This window comes from Chelonoidis abingdonii, chromosome 3, assembly GCF_003597395.2.
Source record: "Chelonoidis abingdonii isolate Lonesome George chromosome 3, CheloAbing_2.0, whole genome shotgun sequence".
NCBI classification, from domain to species: domain Eukaryota; kingdom Metazoa; phylum Chordata; order Testudines; family Testudinidae; genus Chelonoidis; species Chelonoidis abingdonii.
Genome location: NC_133771.1, coordinates 148,405,143 through 148,430,033, shown reverse-complemented (window position 1 = coordinate 148,430,033; position 24,891 = coordinate 148,405,143). Strand labels below are relative to the sequence as shown.

The window sequence follows — 24,891 nt, the reverse complement described above, 5'->3', positions numbered from 1 at the left end:
TTTGTGGGGGGGAAGTCTGTGGGGAGCGCTCTCTGGTTCTCAACATGTGGTCCAGGTAACACATTGTGGGCTGCATATGTGGCCCACATGATAAATAGGTTGAGAACCACTGGCCTAAATGAACTTACAGCAAGTTTGGTGCACAGCTGGTTGGAAAACCATACTCAGAGTAGTTATCAGTCATTCACAGTCAGGCTGGAAGGGCATAATGAGTAGGGTCCCGCAGGGATCAGTCCTGGGTCCAGTTCTATTCAATATCTTCATAAAAGATTTGGATAATGGCATAGAGAGTATACTTATAATGTTTGTAGATGAGACTAAGATGGGAGAGGGTTGCAGGTGCTTTGGAGGACAGGATTAGAATTCAAAATGACCTTGACAAACTGGAGAAATGGTCTGAATTAAATAGGAAGACATTCAGTAAGGACAAATGCAAAGTACTACCCTTGGGATGGAATAATCACTTGCACGAATACAAAATGAGAGATGACTGCCTAGAAATATTCAGAACTAGTCAAAGAAGAAATGAAAGTTACTTGCCTGTAACCAGAGTTCTTCAAAATGACTCTGGATATTCACTTTCCACTCTGCTTCCCATCAGTGTCCTTGTGATTGTGTATCTGGCTTTGTAGTGGAAGGAACTGAGGTAGAGAGCATGCTCTGCCCCTGTATAGTCTCACCCTCAGTTCATTGGGACACTGAGGGGAGGAGCTGGGGCATGAAAGTGCTCAAGCTGACACTGCTAGAAGAGGCAGCACAGTACCATAAGTAACAATGCAAAGCCCATCTTAAACTCCAGTTTTATAGGTAAGTAGCCTTCATTTACTATTGAAGCTTAAGTTAAAAGAATGTCCTTCACCTTAGTGTGTTTAGTGCAGACCTGAATGTTACACACCACTATTGTTTAATGTTCCTGAGGGCATTCTGCACCAAAAAATTAAAAATTCTGCACACAATATTTTAAAGTTCTGCTAAATTCTGCAAATTTTATTTGTCAAAATAACACTACATAATTATGCACATTTCTTCAATCCCTTCATCTTCCTTATGGGATAGCAGATTTCTACATATCAGTTTGCAGATAGCAAACAGATAAAGTGCTAAAAAGAGAGCACTTTAAGTGAGAAACATCGCATCCTTGAGTTTAACCAGCACCATGTACTTCAATCTTCAGGATCGTGTTATTTTGGGATCAAACAGTGCTTACCTTTATGTTGGATTTCCTGCAGAACGCACCAATGAAGACTTGCTCAGATATGATTATGATTACTTTCAGTCAGAGCTGGCGGCAGCAGAGGGCTTCAGTGTAGATAAACTTGGTAAGCATTACTGCTTGTGTGCTGAGCTAACAGTTCTGTGAGGTGACTGGGGGTGTGATGAGAGTACTTCTAAATCTACCTTTCCTTTTTGCAGCTAGACTGTAATACTTCATGTGCAGCCTGGTGCTGCACAGTGCCTCAAGGGAAAGATGACACCCTACCAATCGCATTTTACCTACTCAAATTCTTCTATTTTGTAAATGTTTTACATTTTAGATTTTTAAAAGTTATTCTAATACACAGAGAAAGATAATTCATTCATTTAAAACAATATTTAGTATGCATGTTTTGTTTCCAGTACCCATGTACATGTTTTTAAAACCTAACACCTATAGCATTAGTGTATATTTGGGAGTTTATACTGTACTGTTCTGAATAAACAAAAATTGTTCTGAGTTTTTGCATAGTTTCTCAGAATAAGTTAATTGATTTCCTGTCATGTCTCCCAAAATTCTCTCTCATTTCAAGCATACATCAATTTATTACTCACCAGGATTTCCCATGTTATCGCAAAAGTACTTGAAGTATTCATTTTAAAAACAAAATCAAACTTTCCCTCTAAGCAACGATCACCAGCTTCTAAGGCTGGTCTATACCTAAAACTTGAGTCGACCTAGCTTATGTCCCTCAGTGCTGTGAAAAATTTCATACCCTATGGGTTATAGTTAAGTTGACCTCACACTCACTATAAACTAGAGTTCTGTTAACCTAGCGACCACCTCTTGGAGGTGGAGTACATACATGGAAAAACCCCTTCCTTTGATGTAGAAATCAACTATGCTACATCATCACAGCTACAGTGCAGACATGGCATAAGAAATTAGATCAGTTTATTTTTAATAACATAAACACCCTAGACTAAAAGTCCACACAAGATTGTCAAGTGACAAATTGTGGAGTGGAAAATTGTCCAGATGGCTTTGTGTGGGCAGTACTCTACCTTTCCCCTTGCTCCACTACTCTTCCAGCAATCAGCTACACTTAGTTTTGATAAACTCTTTCAATTCTTACTGAGTCAGGTACCACTGGTACAAAGCTTGATAGTAACTTTCTTATATTGTTACTGAAATGGAATTATTCCCTGGTCTTCTCCAAATAGGTCCCACTGCTCATCTAAAATTTGCTGTTCCTCTTCTTGCTCCCACTTTCTTACATAATTACATTTGTCTCACAGTGCATCTAGGAGATTGCACGCAAGAGGTGTTTCCTTAAAATGAAATTTTCATACACCTTTTTTTTTTAATTTTTACTTAACAGTTTTACTTGTTCAGTCCCAAAGACAGACTGTTTGGTTTGTGGATATTAGAACAGAGAAATCCTGAGAAGCATTTGTAAATGTAGGAATTTACCATTCTTAAAGAAATGGCTCCTTGTAGTTTCAGTCAAATACACTGCTGTACATGACTCCATGTGCTAAACTGTTGTCACGTTGCTGTATGTTATTGAACAGCTGCTGTGTTTCACACCTGAGGTGACTCCATTCCAGAGAAAAGTGCAGTGATTGCATACAGTTGTAAAATTGTTTGGGAGATAAGTATATTAGTGCTGCTATCACTGCCTCTCTCCAAAAGATAATAAACCAAAAGTATTTCTGAACAGTAACACCTATAAAATTTAGGGAAGCTGGAAAACTACACCGAACTCCATAGCCAAATTTTGCAAATCTTCATAATAAGCTGAACCAAAACTCCAGAGCCAAACATACATCCAGACTTCTTGTGTTTTAAAATTTAAATTCTAGGTTGTCATAGTATTTTATACCCAATCTGAACCTTAGAGTCCAAAAAATGAGGTACTAGCACGAATTCCTCTAAGCTTAATTACCAGCTTAGATCTGACAAGCTGCCACCACCCAAAAATATATATAGTGTTTTGGGGCACTCCAGTCCCCCCAAAAACCTTCCCTGGGGACCCCAAGACCCAAATTCCTTGAGTCTCATAACAAAGGGGAATAAACCATTTCCCTTCCTCCTCCTTTCTTCCTCCCAGATCTTTCCCGCCCTGGGTACACTAGGAGAGAGAGAGACATTCAAGCTCTGTGAATCTAAACAAAGAGATTTCCCCTTTCCCCCTCCCTTCTTTCTCCCTATCTCCCACCACTTCCCTGGTGAGTACAGACTCAATACCTCAGCCTGAACCAGAGGAAAAAAATCAATTAGGTATTTTAAAAGAAAGAGCTTTTAATAAAAGACAGAAAAAGTAAAAATAATCACTGTAAATTTAAGATGGAATATTACAGGGTCTTTCAGCTTATAGAAAATGGAGAAAAAGCCTCCTCCAGCAGAAATACAATTTAAAAATACTTTCAGCCAAATACACATTAAACTCTACCAGCCAGATACACAGTTGCAAATACAGAAAACCATTAAAAGACTATAACCGCCTTTCTACTTAATACTCACTATTCTGAATATATAAGAGACTGTAGCAGGGAGATTGCAGAAACCTGGTTTCACGTCTAGTCCCTTTCAGGACTCAGAGAGAACAAAGCAAAACCCAAAAAACACAAACAAAGGCTTCCCTCCACCGAGATTCGAAAGTATCTTGTTTCCTGATTGGTCCTCTCGTCAGGTGTTGTTTGTTAACCCTTTCCAGATGAAAGAGACATTAACCCTTAGCTATCTGTTTATGACATAGGTCCAGACTTTTTAACTCTGACTAATCTCTAGCAAGAGCATGAGGACCAACTGACTGGTGAATGGCCATGCCATTGATACCATATCAAATTTTGAGTACATACTAAAATATATAAACGTTTCTGGGGAATATTGCATGCATACTATCAGCTATACACATGTATATGTATTTGCCATCCATAAGTAAGCCTAGTTTAAACTATTCTTGAAAATGGATTGTCTTCCTCTGTTTAACATTGAATGTTGCATTTCTTAAAGGGGTTGTCAATAATAAGGATGGCAAACCAGATCCTTGTGTTCTTGCAGTATTCCACGATTATATCAAGCTAATGCCTTTGGTTGCTGAAGCAAATCAGATGAGTGAGGAGTTGAAAAAGGTAAGTAGCAGTATACGCTTTTCCTCCCCAGCTACCGTAGTTTTTCTTTTAAACTAATACATTAGTCTTTGGAGCACTGCAGACAAATAGTGTGAGAGTTTTTTGGCACTTTCACCGCACCAGTGTTCTGTTCTTTCCTCTTTCTCTCATCTTCCTAGCTCTCTGACAGGCAGGGGAGAGAGTTAAGCTACATTTTTTTCCTGTCAATCTCTCTCTGCAGTTGTTTTCTTGTAACTGTATTAAGTACACTCAGTAAAGCCTTTTTGAATGCAGGATATTAGAGAAAATAAAATTTTGCACTGTATAACCCGGCTAAGCAATTACTAAGGAGGGGATTAGATAACTAAGTGCAAGTATTCGAGGAGTGTAAAGACCAAAACGGGAGAAGAATTGTTTAGGTTGTGTAAAGAGGTAAGGTTAGAGTAATGACATGAAATTTAGCAAGGAAAAATTTAGACTGGATTTAAAGAATTCCACACTGCTCTCTGCTGATCCATCACTACTCAGAAGCTTCATCACAGCATGCTTGAATAAAGTAACCAGCCTGAACCTTGGTTCATTCCTCAAGTTTATTAAAGCACCATGCTGTCTCTCTGCTCTCTCTGAAAGTCTCGAATAGTCCTTCCTTATCTATAGCAATTCACTGTCTGTCTGTAGATATCATTGGGGTGACCAGCATCAATGGCAGCTTGTGAAATCTCAGTGTCGCTGGAGGATTAAGTGCCAAAGCATGCAAGCTTTACATTCAGCATTGGAGTAGCCTGTTAGTTTTTTTTCTTCTTCCAACAAGTAAGGGGCCTGGAAGCTCCGGAGCCTCCCTCTGGTTATTAGAGGAGTGAGGGAAAGCTATTTTACTAGGCTTTCCATTTGAATACTAGCATCTGAGAGGAGACAAATGTTTGTACCCAAGATTAAGGGCCTATGATGGTGAGATTGGGGGGAGAGGGTCATCAAAAGAAAGGAACTTGAGCTAACTGGATGGTCAAAACCCACTCTTACGTTAGTACCAGATTTCTCTCTAGTGGTGACAATGACTCGTGCTACGCTGAAAAAAGGAGGATCTAAAATGGCTGCCTGCAGTACACAGCAGAGTGGCAGTAAGTGATGAGGATGAGGAGGTGTCTTCAACATCTGGATAAATTTCTAAAGTTGGAGATCCGCAGATCCCCTGGGAAGGGGAACTAAACTTCCAGATGATGAGAGTTTATCCATTGTTAGAATTTCTCTAACTTCTGTCTCCTGTAAATGTATTTGAGATATGCTACCCAATAAAACTTCTAATAGTAATCTTCAATGTATTAACCGTTTATGTTACACCATATTGTGACCTAGTTTCATGAAGGTTAGCTAAATCAGCACTTGGATACTAATGTGCTGTTATATTCTCTTGAGAAACATTTTTTTTTCTTTCACAGGAGCTCAAGTTGGAATTGAAAGTGAAAAATCTAGCATCATCTGACTCCAGAGGTTATGATCTGCAAAAGGAAGTAATAGTAAAAGTGACTAACAAAATAACTAACCAGGTAAAGAAGTTGAGCCATTAATCATAGTCTTGTGCTGGTAGCAGAGTTCACTGGAGAGAATCAATAAGATGCAAGCTACACATGACATTTACTGTAATGTAAGCTACAATAAGCTCTGCACTCTCTCTGTCACAAACAAGGAGCTTTCTCAGCCCCCTCTACTGCTTTTTCTCTTATTTGTACACTCACACAACTTCTCCCACCCCTACACAGTGTGCCTGATTCTTCTTTGAGTGATTGCACATGTCTATTCCGATTGAGGTGTGCAAGCATACTGAGAACAGATGTCGGAGATTTTTCCCTGGTGGATGCCTAGGCTCGGCACCGGCACTCCCATAGCGGTGGTGTAAGGGGGTCCTGCCGAGCCTGCACTCCTCAGTTCCTTCTTACCGCCCATGTGGCTGTTGGAACTTCCCCCCTTTGCCTTGAGCAAAGTGCTTTTAGTGGTTTCCACTGTTCCTTCATTGTAAATAGTTTCATAGGGTAGAGTTCTAGTAGTTTAGTTAGTCATAGGTTAGGACCATGACACCTCTCCATACTCAGAGAGGCGGTCCGTCCCTCCCCTGGTACTGGGGAATGCTTCTAGCGCCAGGGTTTAAACAGGTTGTGTTGCTTTCTACTTACCTTTAAAAGCATCGTGTTTCTCTGCATGTGGAATGATGGGATCACAGGGGTGTTATATTTAAATACTAGAAAAGTATCCAGAGTGTGTGCATCACTGTAGATACTAAAGGGCTGAATTTGGTGCACTTAACTGTCGGTCCTCTTTCTCTCACTGGTGTTCATCCTGTGGGTTGCACGTAGTCACTGGTAAAGCTAACTGAAGAATCTGGCAAATCTGAGTGCACCAAAATGGGAACCCCATGACTAGGGCCCTACCAATTTCACAGCCATGAAAAATGGGTCACGGGATGTGAAATAAGCTCTTCCCCATGAAATCCGATGTCCCCTGTTCCTAGGAGTGCCCCAGCAAAGGGGGCTCCTAGCTCTGGCTGCATAGTTGCTCAGGAGGGGAGACCAGACCTGTCCCACCTCCAGGATGCTCTCTGGGACTGGGCAGCGATCCAAGGATTCCTGCAGCTGGAGGAGACTTGTGGAGTTGTGTCCAATCTTGCCTGTGCTGCTGGGAGTGCCTCAGCAAAAGGGGCTCCTAGTTCCGGCTGGGCAGGGGAGGGACAGGACTTGTACATCTCCTGCACAGCTGCTTTGGGGGGGGGGGGAGGGGAAGAGACCAGATCCACCACTGGGTGCCACCTCCTGCTGCAGGACACTCTCTGGGATTGGGAAGCAGCCCCAGAAGTCCCTGCAGTTGAAGGAGGCTTGTGGAGTTGGATCGGATCTTCCCTGTGCTTCTGGGAGCCCTAGCTGCTAGTCCGGGCAGGGCTGGGGGAGCACAGGACTCGCTCTTTCCCTTCAGGGTTGCTCTCTCAGCTGCAGATAGCTCCAGACTTTCTCTCCACTTGCTTCCTGTCCCCCTCCCTTCGTAGCTGCCTGGGGAGGGGACATTGTACAGAGAACTGGCCCCCCTTCCTCATGCCATTATTATCTTATTTCATTAAAAGTAGAAAGAAAGGTGAGGCACTTGACAGAATTTTTTGATTGACACTTTACACCAGCAAATCACACTCAGGGCTCAACTCACTGACTGGTAGATATGGACATTGGATAGGTTGTGTAGCATTGTAATCTCAATTGACTGCCTACCAGAAAACACGTGCAGTTACTGTAAAATGAGTGTGCAAAGTAAATCAGAAACCTCAAAAATGATTACTGCAGCGGATCATGTGAAAAAATTTGGAAGCCAAATTCTACATGTCAGTGGTGACAAACTATTTTGTACAAGCTGCAATGTTTCATTGGATCTCACATGACAGGAAATGGATCAGCGCCACTTAGACTCGGAACAGATCAATGCAAAAAGAGGGCTGCATGACCTTGCTACAACAGCTATAACAAAAAGTTTTAAAAAACCAGTGATTTCTTCTCTTTTTAAGAAGACAGAGAGCTCTGAGACTCGTTATTTAGCTAGAATGGAACTTGTGGGTGCTTTTGGAAGTGCTAATATATGATTGTAAAAACTTGATCACCCAAAGCTGCATGAGTTCATTCAACAGAATGTACAAAATGCCAGTTGCTTACCAAGGATATAACGGTAAAGCAGAGCTCTGGGAGGGGCAGGGCTGCGTGCTCCATCAGATCAAAGCAAGTTTGATATAACGCGGTTTCACGTATAACGCGGTAAGATTTTTTTTGCTCCCGAGAACAGCATTATGTCAGAGTAGAGGTGTATTTTAGATGAATCCACAGATGAGCAAGACAACTATGTACTGCATGTTCTCTTTGATTTTATTTCTGACAAGGCTGAAGATGTACTGATAGGAAAACTAACAGTGCCCGCTGACTGTATCTGTTTGGATGCTGTTGACACTACAGTTTTTCAAGCAATAATTAAAACTGTTTCAAATACAGTGTGAACTTTTGACAAAGTATCTGCTTTCATAAGTGACAATGCAACTTACATGACAAAATCTTTAAAATGGGTTCTCCAAGGTATAATTGCAAATGCTGTCCATATTACATGTAATGCACATATAATTTCTCTTGTCAGTGAGCTGTGGAGATGTTTGGTAAAGTTGATAACTGATCGGCTACATTAAAAGATCTTTTAACACTGCCCTAGCCGCAAACTTTGATACAGGCAGCACATTGCAACCATGACTGAAATGACTGAAATTCGGGAACAAAAAATTGCACTTCCCCCACAGCCATAATTCCTCATTGGAATTCCTGGTTTTGGCCTGTATAATAATATCATGCAGCTCCCCTGAAGTACTACTGAGTTTGTCTCAGAAGAGCTGACACTGAGACCGAAAACACAGGTTTTAACAGAACTGTCAGCCCTTCTAAACGATGATCAGCTGAATGAGGAGGTTCAGTTTGTTGCTAAAAATGCCACAGGACTTGTGGACTTAATCACTTGGTTTGAATCTTGACATGTCAGAACCCGCCAAGGGTACCACAAAGTAATGGATGTACTGTTCTGGGCTGGAGCACAGTCAAACGAAAACCACTCTGACAATGCTGAGTTAAATGCCAATGCTCAGCAGGTGTTTCTTGCATGGCAAAGAAGCTCAGACAATACTAGTGCTATGGGGAAGAGTCAAGTGATGTAGCAGAAACAGCTCAAAAGTGTTGTCAACCTGCACCAAGGTTCTTAAAAGCAGTGCATATTTTTGACCCTGCACAAATGTACCTGTTGATGATGGATTTCAGCTCACTTCATGCAGCTCCTGGCTTTGATAAGAATTGTAGGGTGGCGATGCCTGTCTACAAAAATATTGTGGAAGAAGCAGACTGTAGTTTGCCTGTGCTACCATTTTGGAACTCAGCAGAAGGCAGAATCCCCCATCTTGCAAGCCTAGCCTGGTGCTGTCTGACAATTCCAACCAACTCCGTGGATGCAGAGAGAGCCGTGTCTAAACACGGACAGATGTGTTCAGTATAGCGACAGGGGTGTTCAGCATAGAGGCAGGGAATGAAGAAAGACACAGTTGCTGGATGCTCCAGGCTGACATTCAATCAATGATGTTTGAAACCAGAACTTTTTTTTTTCACTTGTTTTTGTTAACTTAAGTCACTGGCTTACAAGTTTGAGATCACTACCCTACAAAACTCTGATGCCAATATCTACCAATGAGGGAGTTGAGCCTTGGGTGGTGTTTGCTTCTGTAAAGCATCAATCAATAAATCCTGTCACGTTCACATGACCTTTCTTTATATTACTGAAACAAGCTAATAATTGCATCTGGGGGGAGCAGGGCCGGCTCCAGGGGTTTTGCCAGCGGGAGTGAGGGACCCTCCGTCGAATTGCCACCGAATACCTCAAAGTGCCGTCCCGCTCTGGAGTTGCTGCCCCAAGCACCAGCTTGATAAGCTGGTGCCTGGAGCCGGCCCTGGGGGTGCGTGGGGGGAAGTGCAACATGTGCCCCTCCCCCTGCAGCTGTGGAGCGATGGGAGCAAGAAGTGGGGTGCAGGGTGGGGTGTGGAGCTTTCTGCAGAGGTACCCAAGAGCAGCTGTGCAGAGGAAGAGAAAGTCTTGTCCCTCCCAAACCGGCCAGGACTAGCAGCTAGGAGCCCCTGGCTTGGGCATTCCCAGCAGCATGGGGGAGATCAGACCCATCTCCACCTCTGGGAACCTGAACCTATCCCCTCCCCTTTTGGCTCAGGATCCCCATGGTTACAACATGTGACATTTCAGATATAAACAGCTGAAAATGTGAAATTACCAATTTTCAAATCCTATGGCTGTGAAATTGACCATAATGGACTGTGGATTTAGTAGGGCCCTACCGATGACCATTCATTTTATCATCTTTCCTGTGCCTTTGTAGGTGTGGGTGTGGTCTAAGGCCAAGTTCATCAACAGAAAATTCCTTATGGAGGAGGTTTACCAGCATTTTTTAGATGGTGAAGATGTGTATGTGGACCAAGACCGTGACCCATTCTGGGATCCTGTTGAGGTCATTCATTTAGGATCTGCCCACATTTGGCTTCAGTCACTTGCTTACTGCATGAAGCTGGAAGAACAAACAGAAGTTCTGAACTCTGAAGGAATGGAGGAAGCCATTCTACTTATAAATATAGCTCCATGTTCCAGTGATGGAAGGTAAAGGTTTGCCTTTTCCTTATTTGAATTAGCTCCTATCTAAGATCACTTTAAAAAAAAAAATTCAATTCAGGAATTTCATAGGATGATATGTCTGGTAGGAGATGGAGGCTAAACACATGGAGGAAACTATAAAGGCCATGTGAAATTCGAACAGGTTTGCACAGGTATAAACAGGAGCAGGATTTGACCCAAAGACATTAGCACATGGGGAAAATATTCCGTGTGACAATACTGTTGATGTCCAGGTCCATCCTGACCCTGGGCGCTACAATGACAGCTGCTTAGCCCTTGGGAAGTGAAGTCCCTTGAGTTGTTACCTAGGTCCTACCCTAGCTAAGTAAAAGAACCACACTGATGACCTCAAGAAGGAGCTGCTACCAGACTTCTTTGCCAGATGGGTTGTGCAAGGAAGGGCTTTACTGGGAGACTTTAAAATTGAAAATACGTGAAGTTTTGTTGGACCTTCTGGGAAAGAGGAACAAAGCATATAATGAATAAGTACCCATTATCTTCTGTCACGCTTTACCAGCTACTGAATAATGATTACAAAGCACCCTAAGCCCATGAGGTAGTATTCCACTGAGCTCAGCTGTCCCGGAAATGTTTAGGTGGGGAAGCTTTGGAGGCAGTAGTAGTGTGTGGGAGAAGGCACTGGTGATGCTCCAGATAAAACAAGTTTGAGGGGATAGAGAGACAATAAACAGAAACGTTTTGCACCAGTGCTTTTCAAGCTGTAGTTTGTGTAGCTCTGCTCTGTAGGAAGCAGAGGTGAAGCTTTAGTCAGTTTTCAATCAGTGACACTTCGGGGTAGTTGTAGGTCAAGGACAATAAGGGTTTCCAAAAAAAATCACATGACCAACTAATTTAGAGCCCAACCCCATGAATGGCAGCCTTGTCTGATGTTTGAAGTTTATTTGTAAGCAAATTTGCCATCACCATAACTGAAGGTTGTTAAACACACGGAAGGCCGGACCAAACCACAAATTGACCTGGAATGCTTAGAGTAGTGGGAACAGCAGGTGGTGATCCTTTCTAGACTGGAGAAGTAGTAGTGTGTGTTTGTTTTTTAAAAATGTGTTGGTAACATGTTTTAATTAGCACTATTTTAAACACCACTTAACCAAGTCTGAGCGCTTTAAAGCGCTAGTGTAGACAGGCTTCGAGCACTGGGAGCCACACTCCAAGCACTTGCTCAGAGCTAATCCCCTCAAGTGCGACCACACTCGCACTTCAAAGCACTGGTGTGGGAGTATTCCCACGGCAGTGCTTTGAAGTTTCCAGTGTAAACATACCCTTACTCTTACAAAATACCTTTGTGTGCTTTAGTGTACTAAGCTAACTTGTGTCTGCCTTCATGGTTCAGCCTCGCTTTGTACCACCCAAAAGCTTGATAAGGTTGGAGTTAAACAAATACCCATTAGTTTAGTTGTAATCCACTGAATTAGGGAACTTGCTTGTGTGTAAGGCCAGAGTGAAAAAATATCTTTGGAAGGTGTTTATGTGCCCATTTCTCCTCCCTGCCTTTCGGGTCTATTCTATGTCTGTCTTTCAAGGATCTTCTTGTACTTCCCTTCCCTCTCTCTTTGTTTTCTCCTAATCCCTGTCTCTCTCACCCCTTCAAAGGATACCAAGCCTATCTCCTAATGTTGTCATCTTGGAGTGCCAGTAGCAAAGGAAATGAGCTAGATTTGTAATATATAGTCCGTTCCAAATGGTTTCCTTTCCTATCATAGGTGTTACCAGAATATTTGTGTGTAAACAGCTGTCCTCGCCTCTGTTCCCAGCCTCCTCCTCACTGACCTGATTCATTCACTGTCACTGTCCTATATTTGCTGTGAAAGCTGAGCCAGATTTGACATGTTATATCCTTATTCCTACATTTTTAGAGCCTTCGGAGAGGACAATATGGTCACTGACCCTTTGGAATTGCTGGGAAGAAGAATTGATTTCCAGATTCACATCTTACAGTGCCTTGGAGTCAAATGGCTTAGAGAAGTCACTGAACGGGGCATTCAGATAGGGTGAGGGATTTCGTTAGTTCATTGCCTCTTTCACAGTATGTTCAGTTGGAATCGTTGGTGAAAGCAAGAGCAGTTTCATAGTTATCGTAATAGAAGTTTCCAAATTGAATGAACTACTATCATCTGTTAGATCTCTAAGCTGCAGGATCTATTTAATGTCACAGGCTCAAAACCTCAGCTGTCCTCTGAAAGGACATGTTAATAGGAACAAGCCCTGCTTTGTACAGGAATATTTGAACTTGTTTGCTCCAAACCAAGGTGAATTTCCTCAGTGAATGGGAGCAAAACACCCCTGTGGAGTGGTGGAGGTTGGGAGGACAGAAAGCTTTAAGCTTCATAATACAAAATAAAATCTTGTATCATTAAAGCCGTTTAAGCAAATGCATTTTTAGACAGCGACAAAATGTTCAGTGAAAGACTGCTACAGTCAACAAAATAAACCCTGAAAATGAATCAAGTGAAGTAATATTTTCACGTAACATGGTTGGTGTGTGCCTGCACAAAGCATTCTATTCAACAAGAGGGAACAGCTGACCTCAAAATGTTGCCATAATTCTTTTGTTCACATTTTCTTTGTTCAAATAGCTGACCTTTTCAAATGCTGAACTGGGCACTTATTTACATTTTATGTTAATGTTTCATTTCCCTAGGTACCGAATTTATGATCTTCCACACACTCTATACACAAAGCCTGTCTGGAAAAACATGAATGCTAAGATTGAAGAGACAGTCCACTTCTCAGCCCTAAATGCATCCCACAAATTTTTAAATTATTTACAAAAAAATGCTTTAATTGTTGACTTGTGGGGGCTTCAAGGTATTTCTTTACAATATTTCTTTTTAATTTGCATAGTTCTTCATGGCTACGGGTTGTAAATAGAATCAAACCATATTCTAGCATACTTTTAAATATAAAATGCCTGATGGCAAGACAGAGCATGCTCACGTCTATTACTGTGACACTTTAATTCAATATTAGTCCAGTATTTAAACACTGAAAGACTGATGAGAATTTGCTTGGCGTAACCATCTTAGAATGAATGTGTCAACCTAGCCTAGAAGGGTTTAATCATTTACATCATTTGATGCTAAAAGCAGCCTCTGTTAAGTAGCTCTGTGGCATCTCAAATTTAAGAATCCCATTGCTTTAGAAGCATTAATGAAATAACTTTCAAAACATCCCTGTGAGGTAGATAAGCATTATTACTCTCATCTTACAAGTGAGGGCACTGAAGTACAGATAGGCTAAGTAACTTTCTCAAGGCCATACTCCAAGTCATTGTCAGAGTGAGAAACATATTGTGTAGTCCTAGATTAGACATGATTCCTTATTCTCAGACCCCTACCCTTCAGAGTGGGAGAAGCAGCATCTGTAAAGGGACTGCATGAATACCACAGCTAGTAAATCCCAATATTCACGTTCATGAGAGTCAGTGATTTTTTCCAGCAAACACTTGCCAGGACGGGGGCGTCAACCTGTCAGACTGGTTTGCTGGCTAGAAGTAAAAGTAGAAATGTGCTCTGGTACCATTGTTAAGAGCATCCATATTCTTACATTATTGTTTAGCATTCCTATGGACAGGGTGACAGTTTCCTGACTGTGTTAGGGAATATATTATATGCTAGGTTTTGATCTAGTCCTAGTGTTATAATCTAAGATGAAGTTACTGTTCCCTAGCATGGGTCTCGTTCCCTAGCATGGCCAGTAAGTTGTTCAGTCCATACTAAAAATAGAAGATGATTGAACATGGATGCCAATAGCCACAGAAGCAAGCAGTGTGTGTATGCAGTGCTTTTTGCAGTGTGTTTGGGCTCTAAATCTCTGAGGTTTGAGTGCTTAGATGGCTCGGATGGAGCTGCCACAGTCGTGCCTGCGGACGGACGGCTGCTCACGTGGCTCTGGTGGACCGCCCACAGGCACACCGGACCCTCCGCAGGCACCACTGTGGCAGCTCCACTGGAGCCGCGGGACCAGCGCGCGGGGCGGCGAAATTGCCGTCCGCCTAGGGCGCTCAAAACCCTCGCGCCGGTCCTGGCTGTGGCATTACTTATTACTAAGGCTGCGATTTAGTCACAGATTCAGTGACTTCCAAAGACTCAGTGACTTCAGCCAGCACCGGCTGGGAGCTGCAGGGTCCCCTGCAGAGGCTGGAAATGGCAGACTGATCCACTGCAGCTCCCAGCCTCCGCCTGGGGCAAGGGGGATCCCTGCTGCTCCAGCCACCACAGGGGGCCCTGGGAGCTCCACCCACAGCTGCCCAGGCTCCTCATTTTGTCATGGATATTTTTAGTAAAAGTCAGGAACAGGTTACAGGCTTCCATGAATTTTTCATGAATGGCCCTCCACAGTCATCTGTGGCTCCAGACTAACTGGCAGAATCTGATTCCATCTTTTCATGCCCCGCTCCCCAATCTCTATTTTTCAATGGCAGAAAGAAGAGGATAGGTAACAGGAGAGGGAAATGAAAGTTCATAACATTTTTTCCAAAAAAAAAATCTTTACTGTTCTTATGACATTCTGGGGACTACACAGACCGGTAACCTTGAGGGCCTATATTTTGTGCAGCTGTGGTGCAGTTCTGTGGCACCAGTAGCCATCCCACAAGCCTTTCACCAACCTAGTTACCCTTTGGAGGGTGACCCCAACAGCCTTCCAGTCCCAAGTCTCCCCAAATACATCTTCCTTGTGGGAAAAACATCCCCCTGTGTGACATAAGTTACACTGACATAAGCGCTCCTGTGCACAGCGCTATGTCAATGGGAGAACTCCAATTGACGTAGCTTCCACTACTTACAGAGGTGGTTTTATTACACCAACGGGAGAGCGCATCTTCCCCAGATGTGCTGCAGTGGCGCAGCCATATCAGTACAACTGTGCTGCTGCAGCACTGTACATAGAGACACGGCCTAAAAATCTGTAGGTTTACAGCCCGGTATCCCATGTATTTAGAACTCTAACATAGCTAATTGTGAAACTGGTGTCTGAAATTTTAGTTGTTTTAATTGTTGATGTGTGTGTTTAAAAGAATCAAACATACGATGTGAGATTTATGATACAAATGTTATATGTTGGAGGCAAGTTTGAGAAAATGGGGATTACTGGTGTAAATTCGAAGAGACTTGTCAGAGCTTGGAGCGAAGTTATTTTTATTTCTCCCTAAATATTTCAACTGATGTACAACACAAATATAGTAGTGAAGGAGTGTGACCACAGTCTTAACTGGGCTCTCTTTCCCACAATGTAGAGGGGTGCGTTGAGTTGGACTACTCCCTACAAGACATGGTCACAAATGAGGGCACCATTATAGTTGACAATCCAAAAACCGTGATTGCAAAGAATATTGGTCTGGTGAGTCCACTTAAATTCTTAGTAACATTCTTTGGTCAAACCAGGGATCTGATGAACCTGCAAGCTTTTACTTCCCTGAGGGCTTGTCTACACTTGTACTGTGACACTTCAGCATAGACACTACCTGCACTGACAGGGGGTTGGAAAAATCCACATCCCTGAGCAACGTAGTTAAGCTGACCTAAGTTTTTTTTAGTGTAGACCAGGTCTGAGTAGTTATTCACACAGGTAGTCCTTTGACCTTAACGGGACTACTCTAGTGATTAAAGATTGCAGGTTGGGTCCCAGGAAGTATGCAGTATTTCATGTGAGGCAGTGATCCATATGTACAGCACAGAATCACTGTCCTAGATAACGCATCTTGTCCACTCGTGAGTTTTATCAAACAGCTACAGTACAGTCTTCTAGCTGCTGACCTGCTTCAGCACTTTAGAAAGCACCACTGTTACGTAGTTTTTGTTGCAACTAATTCTTAAAATCTGGGATACATTAGGAGACTCCTTTAAGATAATGGCAATGGGGCTGACAGTTTGGGCTGTCGGCCTCAGGGCGGGAGGCTCCAGCAGTCAGTGTCCCTGGAGGGACACAGACAGATGATGAATAGTGTGAAATTGCTCACTCAGTAGAAATACCTGCCAACTTGTAGAATCTGGTTGGGCCCAATGAACTCAACTTTTTGCATTGGTACTAAAGTTGATTTAGTTTAGGATCAGACCCGAGTGACTGAAGAGATGCAGTGTGAACCAGACATGATTAAGGAATTGATCTCTGGATTTGAACCAGTTTTCTGGGCCGAGAAAGACATGTATTCCTCTGTTCCCGGGAAGAGTCACTGCTACAACCATGCATTTGGTTAAAACCCAAAGAGCTGAAGAGAGGCCAAAGGGGAACGTGTATTGATAATGCTGCCCTGAGATTACAAATCTCAAACTTCTGTGGCTCAGGAAAATTGCCACATGGAAATAAGTATCCTGAAGATGAAGAGCAAACAAACCAGGCACGATTCAAAGCTGGTAGGATAGTAGCTAGGGTCACCATTTGGTATCTCATGTACTTGGTGTACCTTTGAGACCCTGGAGATCAAGAACAGATCCCACTCCTCTCTTGGATTTGCGAATCAGGGAATACCATGAGTAGAATCCTTGTCCTTAGGCATGGACTTGTATCTTCCTTGCCACAATCTCTCATTAGCTGCTATTATACAAAAGAGTTATGGGCCAGATGAGATTAGAGCACTCTTTGCGGGTTTTAACAGTGCTTCATTTATAGGGAGGACTGCAGAATGTCCTTCAGCTTGTGGGTATGGTCCTGCACAAACTCAGGTTGAAACCATTCACTTCAGGAAATCCTGATGCAAAACTTGAAATCCTCAGCCCCTGGAAAGGAAGAGGTCAGTGCCACAGTCTCATTTGGTATCAGGGAGATGAAAGAAGCGGAGCCACTGGAACCTCCTGCGGTAGCTCATGCTGAACCTGCTCTGAGGAAGCAGCCTCCATCTGAGTCTGCAAGATGGGTGGCTGAGGAGGGGATACCAGAGACTGGTTGGATGACCTTGCCTAGGAGTGTGTTGAAGATTGGGAATTTTCAGATCAAGGAATGACCCCCGGATTCCAAGAAGGGCATTGGTGATAGGAATATGGCATTGATGGCCAGTAGACACTGGTCCATGAGTCCCTACTGTGGAAGCGGTGCCAATCTCAGTACTGATTGTCAAGACCTCCTATGGATCACAATCTACGATAATGATGTCTCAAAGCCAGCGTACAGGAGGAGAATGTCCCTGAGCTCCATCCTGACAAACCCCCAAGTCGTCTGAAGGCAATGGGAGAGCCGCCGCAGGTGGACCAAGCAAACATCCAGCCTCGTCTAATGCCCAATACGTCAGTTGCATAAGTACCAAGGCAGATACAGAAGTCAATGCCTTGAGGACTGGGGAATCACACTCCCACTTGATACCAAAACAGAAGACAACACTGAAGGCTGGGTTGTTACCGATCTTCTAGACATGGTCTGCCCTGCAGTCCTCATTGGTACTGAAGATAGTAATTGTGCCAAAAGGCTCCTTTGTACCAATAAAGAGGTCAACCTTGGCTGCCCACTCTGAGCCTTATACAATACAGATTATGGTGCAAAGTCTGCAGTTAATCCTGGCAGCACTGAGGACCACACAGAAGTCATCCCATCAGCTGAATGCTCCTGAATAACTAGGGAGTCAGTATCAGACTTGCCCTGCCTCTCTGTTCCTGCCTACTATGGCAATGGTGTGTGAAGAACTAGGGCTGATGTCATCGGTATTGGGCTCAACGGGCATCCCATGGATGGTACCAGAGCTTGTTACAGTGTCCAATTGATGCTGCCTTAATACCTGAGAGTGGGTAAATCCTCCAGCGCCATTCTGGGTACCAGAAGAATCACAGTATCAGTCTGCACTCTTGGAAGAGGAGGCAGAATCTTCCTGAGCTCTGGAGTGGTTGCAGTCCATTTTGAGGCCTTTTTCCCTGAGGACCAGAGGAAGGAGAATGATTCTCTCTTCCTCCTGGGGAAGGCATCAGAGTCTTACTGAGGAACATTGGCTCACTTTGGTTCTGAAGTTGTCTGAGGGGCTGGACAGTCCTGGAGGTCCCCAGGATTGTAGGGGTCTCGTGGCCTGCTCCATAAGGTGCTGCTTGAAGTGCATGTCCCTCACCACCTGTGTTCTTTTCTTGATTGATGTGCAGATATAGAGCACCTTATGTTCTTATGTTACCTTTCTGTAATGTGCACTTCTCCCAAGCACTACAGGCACCTTGTGGAGGGTCATATTGGGAATGAACAGTGTTAAAACTCTGGAGAGGGTATTGCACCAGGATAACAATCTGTCCTAACTAAATTACTAGAACTAAACCGAAGGTAGTACTTTCAGCTGTGTACAACAAAATCTGAGATACCACAACAGAATGCTCTGATTCCAGCTCCAGGTGATGAGAAAAAACAGGGGAAGGGAAATTGGGGCGGCACTGCCCTTAAATAGCTGAAGAAGGGGTAAAGGCCACAGAGCGTGAGTGGCACTCCAACAGGTACTGCTAGGCAAAGTTCTCCAGCTTCAGTGTGCTGGACTTGTGCACGTCTGCTTCGATGTGCTGAGTGGATTACACATCTGCAACCCTTCAAAGAAGAAATCCCAGCTCCAATTTCCTCATCTTTCCCAATGTGGCAGTGAACCCCTTGTCCTCTTCTCCAGTAGGCAGTGAACTTCTCCAGTTGGCATTTTCTAAGATGTTCCTGGATCTTATTAAATACAACACAGGGTCTTTCAACATATCATTGGAGGTGGTGCAAGAGAAATCACAAACTGCTGAGCATTTTGTACCTTGCCATGCCTATAAATCAGGGGCTGCTGCAACCTGCAAAAGACCATGGCAGACTCCAGCATAGATTCCAACTCTATCCAAGCATGGCGACAGGCCAAGTCTCTGCCAAGGACTTGGAATACATTTTTTCTCCCCCACTACCAGAACCTCTTGTAGTAGCTGTCCAAGAGAAGTCCAAACCACAAGATCCCCCCCCCCCCCCCAAACTAACACACAGGAGAAAGACCCCAAAAAGTTGGATGTACATCAACATAAAGCTTATTAGTCACCCTGCTTCTAGATGTAAGTAGCTAATTACCAAATCTTTCACACTGGGACATGCGGTCTTAAATTATGTCATATGAACATAGGAATGAGTTAAAATCTATATTGAATGAGGGCAGCTGATAACTCATACTTCCCTACAAACAGTAGTTCACATGTTGGACACAGTGGCATGCACAATGGCTACATCTGTGGCAATGAAGATTTCGTCCTGGTTCCAGGTATCAAGAATGCCCAGGGAGGTCCACGTCACCCTTGAGGACCTTCCCTTTGAAGGCAATTCATTTTTTGATTCAAAGACTAATGAGGCACTCCATTCATGAAAGGTCTCCAGGGCTACCCTGCAGTCCCATGACCTGTACATTCCAGAAGGAAACATGCATGACCTCAGAATTCCTACAGGCAGCGTAGCACCCTCTGGCCACTACTGTTAGCAACCTCAGAGGACAATGGAGCAGCTGAGAATCTGGTCTGACTCTTCTTTACACTTTTTGGTAACACTTGTGTGTCCTGTTATTCTAATAAAAATCTCATTGAAATGAACTGGTTGCAAAATAGTTATTTTAGCTTGTCATTTACGATTGTTTCAACTGGAGAAACTAACAGTTTGAGTTACATTTTAAAGAAAATGAATGACCACTTGAATAATAATAATAAATACCTAGCTCTTACATAGCGCTTCTCATCAGCTCTCGAAACACTTTAGAAAGAGGTCAGCATCGTTATCCATAGAGTGTTAATAAATGAAAGGCAAGTGAGCGTCCCTGTAGATCAAGTAACAGAACTATAAATCATATAGGTGCTTTGCTGTACACAGATCTGTTCTTTATTTTCTGCTGTCAATTAATTTGAATTTATTTAGGATGGCACATTGTTTTCCAATTAGACCATCTGCTATCTTATTTCTCTTGCTTCCTCTGGAACTTTATTCCAGGACCTGCAGCACCTGATTTTCTAAAAGGTAAATTGATGTCACACAGTCTCTAATTAGTTAAAAAACAAACCATTGAAGTTCCTATTTAAATGCTTCTCTTTCTGTCTTTCATACTGTAGTCACTCTTAGATAGCCAGTATTTCTGTACACACTTGCAAAAGATGGTCTTTATCCTGTTAAGATCTGGTCTAATTTATCTTGGTCAAATGATACTGATTTTTAAAAATAATCTTGCATTAAAACAGAGTGAACGGCTGAATCAAAGAGTGGTGAGTAGGATTTTGTATGGGCAGATATGGTGTGACTATAAAATTTGTACACAGGCACTACATATCATAGTGGTGGCACATCAAGCAAAGAATAAATGTTAATATACTATGGCATTTCTGATCAGTGGATTGAAATATAAATTGTTCCTCAGACTTAGTTTGCACAATAGCGTAAACAGTGTGTGTGGTACATAACTGCTTCCATGGCAGGGAGGTCATGATTCCATTAAAACCTTACATCCATCTGTAGAAGTCCTTGATAGCTAAAAATCCATCTTGGTGTTGATACTTGAATGTTTTCTTTTATAGGGCACAACTAACCAGATATCTGATCTTTACCTGAAGCTGCTGAAGTTGGAAGAGGAGACTGAGCTTCTCAGAGATATTAACAGAGCTTTAAGAGAAGAAAATGTATTTCTTAAAGATAAACTGAAGAAATGGGAGACAGGACACCGTGAAAGTCAGTGCAAAACACAAACCATGCCATAAAATTGCATGCTTCTGTTATGTATTGTGGTTAGAGCCTCCTGGAACAGCTGGTGCTGAGAGTTTGTTTACATGCCACTGAACTTTATTCTCTCATTGGAGAAAAAAATATGGATGAAATTTCATCACTTTCATCTAATGACAATATAAAAATGCAGAACAAAATATTTTCTCTGTCAGTCTAGGTTTTATTTTATTGGTAACTAATAAAATTCCTCCTATTGTTCATTCTAGGTAAGAAATTAAAGTCTCCTAATAAAAGGGCAATTAAGATGACCAAACAGCCTGTCTCTTCAAAGGAAGCTGACCAGATGTGCAACCATCGGACCAGCTATGATGCTGATTTTGCTAAAGCTCTTAAGGTCTTCTACCAAAACATGAACATAGTGAGAGGGCAGTTACTGAAGCTGAAGCACAGCAAACCCCCCGTATGTATGACTTTTTTATGCAGTTTTCAAAAATGAGAACCAGAACTCTTTTATGACTTAAAAATCATTGTGTAAAACCGAGCTTTGACTACCTAAGAATGAAGATACAACTGATCTTGTCCTTTGCTGTTGCTGCTGTTTCCCTCCCTGCAGCAAGGGAGATTTAGGTTAGATGATAGGAAAAACTTTTAACTATGAGAGTAGTTAAGTTCTGGAATAGGATTCCAAAGGAATCCCCATCACTGGAGGTTTTTAAGAACAGGTTGGACAAACGCCTGTTAGGGATGGTCTAGTTTTTCGTGGTCCTGCCTGAGGACAAGGGGCTGGACTTGACCTCTCAAGATCCCTTCAAAATCTACATTTCTGTGATGATTTCATAAGAAAAGACATGCACTAGTTTCTAGTTCCAACCTCTAGAAAGATGCCTCTGCAGAAAAATTTCCATGTTGTGGTTTTCCTGGTTTGTTTCACTAAAGCCTCATTACATCCCTCAAGCACCCTAATTGTGGAAGAAAAATGTTTCTACATGAAAAACTCCAAAATGGGTCAGTCTCCTATTAAAAGTCAGTCTCTTTGATTGCGTGGCATAACAGTGCTGTTAGACTATAGCTGATAGCCTGGAGGCCCCTTGAAAATGGGCAGTGTGCAGGATCAACCGCTTTTGCTGCTTGTCTTTTATGCTGTTTCTGTAAATGGCAGCTGCTACCAACAGTGATTGCCTAGTGCTTCTAGGCGTCCCTGACCACCTCCTCCTCCTCCTTTATCAAGGCCACAACTGCTGTTACTGCTCACTTGCCCAAGCTCCCCTCAAGGGTCCACAATCTCCAGCTCCTTGCCAACCACAAGATCCTAGCTGTCTTACTCTGCCTACAGTAAGCCTTAGATGCAGCATGCATTCCCTCAGCCTACTACCATTCTGCTCAGTTAACCTTGTTGGGTTGCTCATTCTCAGTTCTTCATAACTAGTTATGTATACATCACATCTTGCCCACAACTTCAATAGCAACTATAAGATTCTCTGTAAGTAAATAGAGGAGGGGAATATGTGTTATCACAAGGTCGAAGACAGAGATAGGTAGATCGTTATTTGCTCTGGCCTCTCAGGCTCTGTCTACACTGCGTACCTTACAGCAGCTTAATCAAGATTCAGGGCTACTCCAGATGTGAGTAAGCAAACTCATTTCACTTCGTTGTGACTCAGTAATTATTCATTTTACATGTACTGTGCTTCAGCACATTAGGAGTAAAACTGGGGTGACCTGAAATGGGTAAAAGGGTGTTGGGGCCTTTTTTTACTACTATTTTTTTTTTTTTACATTAAAAAATAGACTGTTAAGGGCTTCAGTTGTTGAGGGTGGAAAGGAGCATCAGATAAAGATTTTTCCTCAGTTCAGATTTGAAAAACCTTAGCCTTCCTCTGGTTGTAGGTCTTTAGCATTAAATAGTCATTAAGGGGAAAAAAATTAACTATTGAAAGAAAATTTTCCTTTTTTTGTATTGAATGTTGTAACTTCCATCACCCATAGTATCTTACAGGGTAGACAAGATCTGAATTTCTAATGTAAGATATCTTTTAGATCTTTGTTATACATTATGAAGCACGAACACCAAACTCTAAGGGGGACAAAACACAGAAGTAGCCACTACTAGCCTATTGCTAGTTCAGCTCCTTGCAAATCACTGTCAGTAATTTCTCTTACATTTGATCCTAATCCTCAGTGCTGCATCTGCAGAAGGAGCTGCAATTTCATTTTGTGTGTTAAATTATAGTTTCTGAAATGCTAAGGATCCGTACAGACTAGGCTACAGAGTTGAGGAGTAGACATTTTGTATAATAGGAATTAAATGTGTATTGCTATATGGAAAATTATTCTTATAGCCATGTACAGGAGCCTTTGGTAGTGGGGTTGGCACTATAATAAAGCAAATTGTTATCACTTCTCCATTTTAAACTCAGTTCTGTAGGAACAGACATTGTAAAAAAAAAAAAAAAAAGTCATTTAATCTTTTCTGCGTAGAATAACAATTTATTATGGGGAAAAAAGTCACAGGATCCTTGCAAAAGGCAAGCAAAACTGAATTGATCTATACTACAGGCTGTTTTCAAAACCCAGTGCACAGAAGTTGTTGGGTCATTAGTACCTGTGTGACTAAGTACTAAAGGAAAATATACATACCTGTCTGTACCTATTTTGACCACAGTTTTTTTTTTCCCCGATTTCGGCCATAAAGAACTAGTAGAAATACACTTGCTCTACATCACTGCTATCAATTTGTGTGTGTAAACTGATCCTTAATGGGAGAGGTGGTGTGAAAGTTAGTGCAATTGGGAGATGGCTGGAGAGGTGAAAAGCATTGCATATCTTCCCAATGTGACTCACTGCTGCTGATTCTAGCTCGAGGAGCTGTTCTGCTCTCCTCCTTCACTTTCCCAACTCAGCTATGTGATGTATGCTATTTTTGTTCAACAGGAAGCACCACTGCTATGAATCCACATCTAGTTTTCAATTTAACTGTGATTTGTCCCATCCTTTCTGTTTTAGAGAGAATTTACTGTTCTTTCAACTTCTACCTTCTATTTTTTAGTTCCTGCCTTAATCACCACTCTAAGACATCCATAAGGAAAAGATGTATAAAATAGCATGCACACAGAGTCCAATATATACTCATTAATTTTATTGGTCTTTTGCAGGAAGAAGATAACCTGCAGCTGCTACATCTTTTTACAGAGAGACAATCACATATGTTGAAGGATTTTGGGGAGCAACTTGAATCTAGCATATGCAGACTGAAAAATGATGTTGCTCTTATAGTTAAAAAGAAGAGAGAAAGCATGGCCTAAGTAAGTAATTCTTGAGCAACAGTGAGTTACTTAATCATTAATTGTTGCAGTGTGCCAATTGTAGGTGGATAGCCAAAACACAACCTTAAAGCATAGTCAGGCTTAGCTTAATCGGTACTTGGAAGATCAAGCAGCTCAGCTTTCTTGTTAATTACCCAGATAATTTGTACAGACTTAAAATTACCACATACTCTAAAATTGAAGTGCTGTAGGTCATATAAGCAGCAAAGAATCCTGTGGCACCTTATAAACTAACATGTTTTGGATCATGAGCTTTCGTGGGTGAATACCCACTGCGGCGGATGCATGTGATGTGTAGGTCATATACTGTACCATACACTAAGCTGCACCAAAGCCGCTTGCTTGTCATACTAAATCTTTGAAACTCACTTACAAAAGTATTTCCTTCCACATCTCTAGAATC

General features: G+C 42.3%; 1 protein-coding gene and 1 long non-coding RNA gene across 2 annotated transcripts in view; both read left to right on the top strand.

The window, feature by feature from the left end:
* LOC116837008 (kinesin-like protein KIF28) overlaps window positions 1-22,202 on the top strand; it is a 52,239-nt gene extending 30,037 nt beyond the window's left edge. The window contains exons 14-23 of the mRNA XM_075064578.1: window positions 1,175-1,319; window positions 4,214-4,332; window positions 5,748-5,855; window positions 10,247-10,521; window positions 12,411-12,545; window positions 13,196-13,362; window positions 15,791-15,894; window positions 21,021-21,171; window positions 21,432-21,629; window positions 22,102-22,202. Coding sequence (XP_074920679.1) covers window positions 1,175-1,319; window positions 4,214-4,332; window positions 5,748-5,855; window positions 10,247-10,521; window positions 12,411-12,545; window positions 13,196-13,362; window positions 15,791-15,894; window positions 21,021-21,171; window positions 21,432-21,629; window positions 22,102-22,202 — 1,503 coding nt within the window. The remainder of the gene's footprint in view (window positions 1-1,174; window positions 1,320-4,213; window positions 4,333-5,747; window positions 5,856-10,246; window positions 10,522-12,410; window positions 12,546-13,195; window positions 13,363-15,790; window positions 15,895-21,020; window positions 21,172-21,431; window positions 21,630-22,101) is intronic.
* Window positions 22,203-24,403: 2,201 nt separating this feature from the next.
* Window positions 24,404-24,879, top strand: LOC116836999 (uncharacterized). Its single transcript, XR_004376590.2, has 3 exons — window positions 24,404-24,492; window positions 24,574-24,679; window positions 24,787-24,879. It is a non-coding gene; the product is annotated as an uncharacterized LOC116836999 (long non-coding RNA).
* Window positions 24,880-24,891: the final 12 nt, after the last annotated feature.